Here is a 9,524-nt window from a genome sequence, read left to right on the forward strand (position 1 = left end):
TGAATTGCAAATGCTTGTGCTCTACCTGCCTTATATGCAATTCTTCCAAGATAAAGTGATGCTCAGAACGCATCCCAGATTCTTGCTAAAGATGGTATCTGTATTCCATTTAACTCTAATCAATAGCTCTTCCTACCTTCTTTCCAAAATCTCATGCTTGTGATGATAAGAAAGCGGTACATACTTTAGATTGTAAAAAAAAAAAAAAAGCTGTGGCTTACTATAAGCGCCATAGAGAATCGCATAGGAGAACGTTGCAGCTGTTCATCTCATATGATCCAAATAAGCTTGGAACAACAATAGCAAAGGGAACACTATCCAATTGAATTACGAGTTGCATTCAGTATTGCTAAACAGTAGCTGGTTTCAATCTCACTAATCCAGTCACAGCTCATCAGGTCCGAGCAACACTTCCTCAATTGCATACCTCAGAGAGATTAGTGCATGCTTTCACATCCCGTTATTATCTAGATACCCTTGCTTCCTCACAGTGCTGTGGGTCAGGCAGTGTTGCACCACTTCATACACAGTCTCCAAGGTGGAGTCCGGGTTGTATACAATAAAACCCACTATGCTGCAGCCCTCAGCTTGGAACTCACCCACAGATCATGGATAATATAGCCCTGCTTATTGACAGAAAAAAAGTAAGTTTGCTTACTGTAAACTGTGTTTTCTATAGCAGGCTGAATTAGCTATGAGATGCCTACCTTCCTCCCTGGAGAGTAGACTATACTCCTATTAGCTTTGACATAGACTGAGGAGACTCTGAGGTGACATCTATGCACAACTGAACTCACATGATCAGTAGAGCTCAAAGCTCTACTAGCTTGGGGTGACAGTTCCGTTTAGTGCCACTAGATGACATCGCCCACAGATCATGGCTAATTCATCCTATCTACAGAAAACACCGTTTATGGTAAGCAAACTTGTATCATTCATGCCAACGTTGATGAGCCAGCATCTGATAGTAGTCAGTAGGTTTGATAATTCTTGGCAATCTCTCTGTAATGTCTCATATCTTGGCAGATGGCAGTGTAGCTGATCGCATATCATGTGGGGAAGGAGATATGGACACAGGAGATCAGTAGAATAATTTACTTCATAAAACAGTATTGTAGTACAAAAGTGTTCTGGCAAAAATATATCATCAGGATGGAGGAAAGTACACTAGTAAGTGACACAGGCAATACATGTAGCATATGTGCATATAATAAGAGTAAAAACAAAACTATTGCTAGCAACATGCCTATGTACAGAACAGCAAAAAGAGGGAGAAGATAATTTAATACACCACCACAATAAATCATAGGTTTACCTCTCATCTCGCCCCTAATAGATAAGTAGTGCAACCTAGTAGTGTTGTCCCTGCAAGGAGTTGGAGTAAGGTTCAAAGAATTCTCCACAAGGTGTGAGGGGAAGCTGTGCAGGAGAACAGATCTGCATCGAGCTGTCTTCCATCTGTTCTGAGGAATAGGTGCTGGGGACGAGAATTTATACTCTGCAGTACACAGACAATGCAGTTCAGATTTCTGTCTCAAGCAATGTTAGGCTAATAAGTAAGAACTCAGCGTTTCATTTTCTGGTGGGGGCTATTCTATCCCTACATGGATGTCTTCCAGTCCACTCTCCCTAATCATAATACAGGCAGACAGCACACCTCCCAGGACAAGATGTCTTGTCAGCAGATGGATGTCCCCGTGCCCCTCAGAAGCGAGTCACCAATCACCACTATCCTCCGAGAGTGTTGGGGCAAGGTTGTCTCTGATCCTATATCTGTTGCAGGAGTCTTTGTTCTGCACAGTAAGCAAATATGTATATTTGTGCGAGGGGTGGTCCTTAATCCTGTGTCTGCTGCCAGAGCCTTTCTCTTGTCGTCTAAACAGTGTGTGCGAGTTTCTGACAAGGTGTCTCTCTCCCGGTCTCTGTTGCAGGAGCCTCATTCCCGTGGCCATATCTCCCGCCCAGAAGCTCAGAGCCTCTCGCCCTATGCCACCAGTGCTAACCGCGCCAAGCTCCTGGCCAAGAACCGGCAGACGTTCCTGCTCCAGACTACCAAGCTGACCCGAATTGCTCGCCGGATGTGTCGTGACATTCTGCAGCCGCGTAGAGCTGCACGAAGACCTTATGCTCCCATCAACTCAAATAACATCAAAGCAGAGTGTACGTAGAGGGACTTACATGTGATAAATAGAAAAAAAAGACAGTGCCTGTCCATCCCAGAGAAATCTGAAGACATGACTCCTCTCCTTGTGTGTACGTGGAGGGAGCAGGGAGTGACCCTCTTGCTGTGTGTGCACGTGAAGGGTGGAGGCAATGACCCCTTTCGCTTCTGAAGGGATGGGGCAGTGACTCTTTGGGTGAATGTGTCAATGACATCTCCTGCTGTGTTTGATCTTTTTTTTCTTCTCTTTCCAGGTTCTATTCGACTTCCAAAAGCAGCAAAGACGCCACTGAAGATTTTGCCTCTCGTGCGCCCACCACTTGCAAAAATCGTGAAGGAGCTTGGTAAGAAGTTTAGAGGATTGTAGCTGGACTTGGGACGGGAATTCTCTGTTAGATGGTGTTTGTAACCGGTGTCTGGTTGGGTATAGGATTTTTTTTTTTTTGCTGTAGAGTCAGGTTGACTGGTCAGGATGTTAATAGTCTCTGAATCCTTTTCTTGTTCTTCAGCCGCACAAGCCCCACTGAAACCCAAAACCCCGAGAGGCAGCAAGACACCGATAAACAGGAACCAAATCAGCCAGAACCGCAGCCTGGCAGCCATAGTGGCCAAGAGACCAATTGAGAGTGTAAGCGATCTCTCCCCGCCGCCCTTCAGTGACAGGATGTGTAAGGACCCTCTCCCCCTGCCCCCCCCCCCACCCCACCCTTCTGGAACAAGGTGAGAGTGTAAGGGATCTCTACTCCCCCTACCTTTGAGACAGGATGAGGTTAAGAAATATTTTTCCCCACCTTTTTTGGGATAGGGCGAGAGCGTAAGAAACCTCTTTCCGTGCAAACCCCTCCCCCTCCCGACCTACAGCTACAAAATGAGTATGCAAGGAATCTCTCCCCTGCTTGCCTGTGTAAGGGAACCTCTCTCCGCTCCCTTTCTGAGAGAGGATGAGCGTGTAAGGAATCTCTCCCCTGCTCGCCTGTATAAGGGAACCTCTCTCCGCTCCCTTTCTGAGAGAGGATGAGCGTGTAAGGAATCTTTCCCCTGCTCGCCTGTATAAGGGAACCTCTCTCCGCTCCCTTTCTGAGAGAGGATGAGCGTGTAAGGAATCTCTCCCCTGCTCGCCTGTATAAGGGAACCTCTCTCCGCTCCCTTTCTGAGAGAGGATGAGCGTGTAAGGAATCTTTCCCCTGCTCGCCTGTATAAGGGAACATCTCTCCGCTCCCTTTCTGAGAGAGGATGAGCGTGTAAGGAATCCCTGCCCTTATGGATCAGAATTGTGTGTTGTAAAGGAATCTCTCCCTCTGCCTGCCCCTTCCCCCATCCCACCCTCGGATGGGGGTGAGCATTACAAGGAATCTCTTCACCCTTTCTTCTGGAACAGGCTTATCCCACTTTATTCTTACTCACTCTCCTGCCATTTTCTCTCTTGCTCTCCCATTTTCCACACCTGTGCTCTTCCCCTTTACTGTATCCCTGCCCCCCCCCCCTCCTTAAGGACTTGTAAGCTGGTGTCACACAGCTGACTGCATGCTGCTCTCTGATAGGTGCAGGTGGCAGGAGCTGTCACCACCACACCCTTATCAGCCAATGGCAGACTGATGTCTTCAGGGATGAGGTCCAGTACACAGCCCACCGTGAAGCGCCAGAAACTGAACCCTGCCGATGCCCCCAATCCCGTTGTCTTTGTGGCTACGAAAGATACCAGGTGACCAGAGATGGGGAGGGCAGAAGGGGCAGCACAGGGCCAGGGGGAAGAGAGGGCAGCACATGGCCTAGCGACGGAGAGGACAGAGAGCCTAAGGAGCATTCTTAGGAAGAGGGCGGAATCAGGGGGTTCTGGGGGCTGTGCACAAAGCAGGACCAAGGATGACAAACTGTGGACATGGTGGGGTTTGAGGGGGTCACAAGGTTTTTCTGTGTGTGGCAAGGTTGAGAAGAGGCGGGTTCATGGGACTCCCTTCTCATTTTGCCCTGCTTTGTAATCCTCTCCACTTCTTTCTTTCTGGGACCCTACTGTGTAAACTTTGCTCCATTTCCCTGCATGTGTTTTCAGGATCTTGGCTGTGTAACCTTCTATCCTGTTCATCTCTCCAGGGTCCTGCTCTGTAACCATCACTCTCTCCCCCAAATCTCTTTGGGGCCCCCCAACTATGTTAACCCTATCTCTGCAGGTCTTTTTTCAGGCCAAGTCCTGCTCTGTAGCCCTCTCCCTCTTACTTTCTGGGGTCCTGCTGTGTAACCTTCTCCCCTCCTCTCTCTCTGAGGTCTCTTTAGGGGGCCTTGCTCTTTTTGGAAGCCTGCTGTGTAAATGTTCTCCCTCCTCTTCCACAGGTCTCTCCGGAAGGCCCTCACTCACATAGAGATGCGCCGGGCTGCCCGGAGACCTAACTTGCCGCTGAAGGCGAAATCCATCACCCTGGCCCCGCGGCCGGCCCTGCCGTTGCCCCCTGCGCACCCAGCTGGCACCAGTGACCTCATCGTGCTGGAGGACTGAGACTAGCACTGTAATATTTATCTTTCTGAAGGCAAAAATATGAAAGGAGGGAAAAAAAAAACCCCCAATAGAATTCCTCCCCTCCCATCTCTGGCTCTCATACTTGAGTTATTATGGTTTAGAAGTTGCTTTAAACTATTTGTGGAGCCTCCAGATCGCCTTTGGTATCCCCCATACCTTGCTTCCAAGGAAATCCCCTAAAACATTGTGAAGATTCCTGTTCGGGGAGGGGAAGAGCACTACTTTCTCTTTTTCCTCAGGTCCAACCATGTTGGGGATTTGTTGATGATGCAGAAGGCGAGACTGGAGAGTGACAGCACGTGTAGACAGTAAGAGCTACGGGCGGGGGGGGGGGTGCTACAGCGTGCTCACGTGGACAGGGTTGGCACCTAGGGCTTGGGAGGAAGGCTTTTTGGCTTTTTATCGTGCTGCCATCCCTCAGGGCTCAGGTTTGCCTGAACCAGATCATCCGTTTCCTGGGAACTTGTGCTAAAGCTGCAATAGGTAAGAGCCAAAGGGAACGCTAAAAAAAAAAAAAAGGTTGAAGATCTGCTCAGTTATTGTGTCCTAGGGTTAGGGGACGGTGCCCCTTGCATTCTCTGCTCAGCGAGTGTCCTATGGATGGGAGATGGGATGATGATGCCCCCTTACTTTCTGTGATCAGTGACTGTTGTGGAGGATGGGAGACTGCCCCTGATCTTCTCTCTTCCTGCAGATATTTGTTTGTATAGATGCTTTATACCATTCTTGGGTTTTTTTTGTTTTTTTTTTAATATTTTCTTTTATTATGGTGTTTGAATCGTTTTATACAGCCAAGGAATTGAGTACTCCACTCCTGCCCTGGGAACAGGCGTGGACGGGTACAGTCGGTCCCATGTGTTGTCAGACAGGAGACTTTTGTACCACAAATTAATGAAAACTTAGAATCTTTCATCCACTTTTTTAAGAATCTGATTCTGTAACCAGTTCTTACAGTAAAGAGGAAATAAAAGTCCCATTTTCTGCTCTCTGTGAATCTCTTGGGGTAGATTGAGAATAGGAGGGACTGGGTCTCTGCGGATCTTGGTTGTGCAAGGAGTCTGGATTTTATCGCAGACGAGCCTTGCTAGAGTCTGTGGGAATGGGGCAGGCTAAGAAAGGATGAATGCTTGACGCTCACTGCGCAGCAAGGAAGGGGATACTGCTGCTGAGCCATCTGCAAGGAAGTCACTTCTTCAGAGCCTACGGGGAGAGAACAGTGTGCCCCTGCAGCTCCCAAAACCCCCACTCAGCAGGACAAACTTGGCGCAGCCAAGTTCCCCTTTAATAGTCAGGAAGGCTACGTTAGAAGAGACTAAACAATTTGGGATTTTTTAGCATGTTCTGGAAAAGAATGGCTTCTTGGAATACTTTTGGGCGAGGCGGGCTATAACAGATCCACAAGACCAAACACAATCCAGCTCCAGTTGGGAACAGCCACATGAGCAAGAAGAAGGAAATTCACTTTCTCTTGTATTGGGAAGAAATACAGGTCCAGAGATTAGACATAAACTGAGGACACCTATCCAGGTCTGAGCCATTATGAAGAGAGGAAAACGTATTCAGAAAAAGACCACGTCTAGTTCCTCACTGCATACGTCTTGGACTGACTGCTTATGGAGTGCGTGGATCCTGCCCTGCTGAGGACTTGGGAAATATGAAAAGGAATAAAGAAAAACTGTGAATATCACAAAGCTTTTGTATAAATTCAGGGTGTGGCTGCACCTTGAGTACACCGTGTAGTTCTGATTGCCCCATCTCAAAAAAAAGACATAGCAGAATTAGAAAATGCACAGAAAAGGCAACAAGAATGGGAAGGGAATGGAGTGGCCCCTTTCTGAATAAAGGCTGAACAGGTTAGGGTTGTTCAGTTTGGGAAAGAGATGATAGAGGCTTATGTAAATAGATCGATTTGACAAGATCTCATTTAGAATACTGTGTACACTTCTGGAAACCACATCTTCAAAAGGTTATAAATGGATGGAGTTATTCCAGAGGACAGCTACTAAAATAGTCAACAGTCTGCACCATAAAGCATAGGAGGAAGGAACAAGATTGAAAGATACAGCCTGGAGAAAAGGAAGATATAATAGAGACATTTAAATATTGCCAAGGAATAAACATACAGGAGGTGGGCCTCTTTCAGTGGAAAAGAGGATCTAGAGCAGTGATGGCTAATTCCAGACCTCGACTGCCACAAACAGACCAGGTTTTCAGGATATCCACAGGGAAGTAGTACATGCAAATCTTTCTCACGCATATTCATTGTAGATATCCTGAAAATCTGGCCTATTTGTGGCACTCGTGGACTATGCCATCTTAAACCTCTCCTCGAATATTCAGATTTCAGGTCTGTCCTCCAATCCCTACTATTCTCAGGGATTGATTACTGCAACTCTCTCCTAACAGGCCATCCCCTATACGCCACCTGTCCACTACAGATCATTCAAAACGCAACAGCAAGGCTCCTTACCAGCACTCACTTTTGAGAACACATCTCTCCTATTTTACAATCTCTACACTGGCTCCCTATCTCCTTCCGAATACAATATAAGCTGGCAATGATCATCCATTCCTTGATCCACAACTTGAACTCCCCATGGCTCTCCTCAACAATAAAAATCCACACGCCACCAGAAAGCTAAGATCATCTAATCAGATCTACTAGATGCTCCACCTGCAAAACTCACCAAGTAGAAACCAGAAAACGCGCTTTCTTGTCTGCTAGACCGCTCCTAAGGAATAGCCTACCAAAGACAATAAGATGTCTCTGCGAAAGAACGCACTTCAAAAAAGTCCTAAAAATGTTCCTCTTCAAGAGAGCATTCCCGAACCAAGATGACAACAGACTACCCTCAACCGTTCCCCCCAGCAGGGGATGCTACCTAGCCTTCTACTCCCCTCTCTGATGATGTCGTCACACGTGACTCAATCCCTGATGCCCTTTTAAGATTTTACACTACCTTCCCTCCTCTTTATTGTCTGTATACGCTCCACATTGTACCCCACTCTGAACGTAGGAAAGGCAGGTAATAAATGCTTTTAAATAAAATAGAGTTCGCCATCACTGCCCTAGAAGGTTGGGTTATGGGATGAGGGCAAAGACTCAGGAGTAAGAACATACGATTTGCCATACTGGGTCAGATCAAAGGTCCAATCAAGCCCAGCATCCAGTTTTCAACAGTAGCCAATCCAGGCCACAAATACCTGTCAGGATTCCAAAAGGCTGACAGATTCCATACTGCTTATCCCAGGAATAAGCAATGGATTTCACCACTTTAATAATGGTTTATGGACTTTTCTTTTAGAAACTAGACCAAATCTTTTCCCCTGTACATACCCAGATCAGTCCAGACCATGGGGTTGAGCCTCCTGTCCAGCAGATGGAGACAGACCAAAATTTGAAAGGGTATCCCATATCAGGACAGAGCCTACCCTGCAGCCCTTCAGTATTTGTCTGTCTCCAGCAGATGCGATGGCTCACCCTGCAGTTCCCTGGTTCTTTTGCTTAGTCCTACTTTGGGACTCCCTTTCTTCTCTAAATTTTCTTGGATCAAGCAAGTATTTGTTGTCTTTCAAGTTCTATTAAAAAAAAAAAAAAAGTATAATTGTAAACTTTCAGTTGGACTCTGCTGATCTCATTACAGGAGACAGTTTTCTGTCTCCTCGCTCTTGGGGGGGCCTAGGGGGGCTTAGCCCCTTGTTTTAAAAGATAATAGCCTAGGCTCCCTATTCCCGGTGTTCCTTGGCTGTTGGAGTGCTACTGGTGGTGGCAGTCACGCCCCCTCTACAGCCCCCTCTCTCTTTTGCCGGGACGCTTATTCCCTGGGGCTGCCAGCAGGGACGTTTTTCCCCTGCACTACTCGATTTAAAAAAAAAAAAATTAGATAAGGACTTAGCAGCCTTTTATTGAGAGACAGGAGCATGCAGGGTTCTTCTCCTGCCTCCGTTCCCTCAGCCCAGTAGCCCAGCTGATTTTTATTGCTGCTCCTCCCCTATATAAAAAAAGAACTTAAATATATTGGGGCCATGCTGCGATCCCCTCTGTGTCTTGCCTGCGGGGAGTCTTCGCTCCGACTCACCCACGAGGGGCTGTGCTCCAAATGTCTGCTGGGGGGAGAGGGTCCCTCCGCAGTTCCGATCACCTCAGGACCCTGGACAAGCCTAGCAAGCGTGTGGCCACGCTGTTCCCAGGTCGGCAAACCGCAGGAACGGCGACCATTTGGGGTTTTTCTGCTGCTTCTACCACGGGGCAGCAGGACACACAGGACCCAGATTTTTTTGGATTCTCCCCCCGATCTAAGCCCCGTGCAGTCTCCGGATGCAGGTCCTGACCCACCACCCCCCCCCCCCCCCCCCCCCGGAGGTTCTAGGCCTCATTTTTCTTCAGAGTTTGTGCTTTTAATGCATAAATCCTATCTAGCCAGTTTACAGGAGGAGGCTGATCCCCCCCCCGGTCCCCCTCCCCCAAAGATTCCTCGGATTGCCGCACCGCCCTCGATGCCAGATGCGCAGGGGTCCATTCGAGTGTGGGTGGTCCCAGGTGTCCCCCTTCCCCCAGATCCCCCCGCTGTCTTGATTATCCCGGACCAAGATCAAGACCCGGAATTTGTTGAAACTCCCCCCCCCCCCCCGTAGGGGGATGACTCTCAGGTTCTCCGTCTATTCCGGAGGGAGGAACTGGAGCCACTTATCCCTTTTATCACTCAGGAGCTGGGGATCGAGTGCCCCGCAGTAGATGAGTTCTTGGCTGCGATGCCGGCTTGCGCGGACCTGGAACTCAGGGCTCTTCCGTGCTCCTTCCCCTTCCGTCCAATACATAGGCTGATGCTCCTCCAGGAGTGGGAGGCTTCC

General features: G+C 48.2%; 1 protein-coding gene across 4 annotated transcripts in view; it reads left to right on the forward strand.

Moving 5' to 3' along the window:
- The window catches only part of MTA2 (metastasis associated 1 family member 2), a 93,942-nt gene extending 88,283 nt beyond the window's left edge, over positions 1 to 5,659 (forward strand). For 2 of the 4 annotated variants that reach the window (XM_029614874.1, XM_029614872.1), the window contains 5 exons: positions 1,932 to 2,160; positions 2,416 to 2,505; positions 2,671 to 2,789; positions 3,703 to 3,863; positions 4,490 to 5,659. In XM_029614874.1, the coding sequence (XP_029470734.1) occupies positions 1,932 to 2,160; positions 2,416 to 2,505; positions 2,671 to 2,789; positions 3,703 to 3,863; positions 4,490 to 4,652 (762 nt within the window). In that variant the 3' untranslated portion in view covers positions 4,653 to 5,659. The remainder of the gene's footprint in view (positions 1 to 1,931; positions 2,161 to 2,415; positions 2,506 to 2,670; positions 2,790 to 3,702; positions 3,864 to 4,489) is intronic. The other 2 variants (XM_029614873.1, XM_029614875.1) reach the window with 2 other exon arrangements.
- Positions 5,660 to 9,524: the final 3,865 nt, after the last annotated feature.

The sequence above is a fragment of the Rhinatrema bivittatum genome, chromosome 8, assembly GCF_901001135.1.
Source record: "Rhinatrema bivittatum chromosome 8, aRhiBiv1.1, whole genome shotgun sequence".
In the NCBI taxonomy this organism is placed as follows: domain Eukaryota; kingdom Metazoa; phylum Chordata; class Amphibia; order Gymnophiona; family Rhinatrematidae; genus Rhinatrema; species Rhinatrema bivittatum.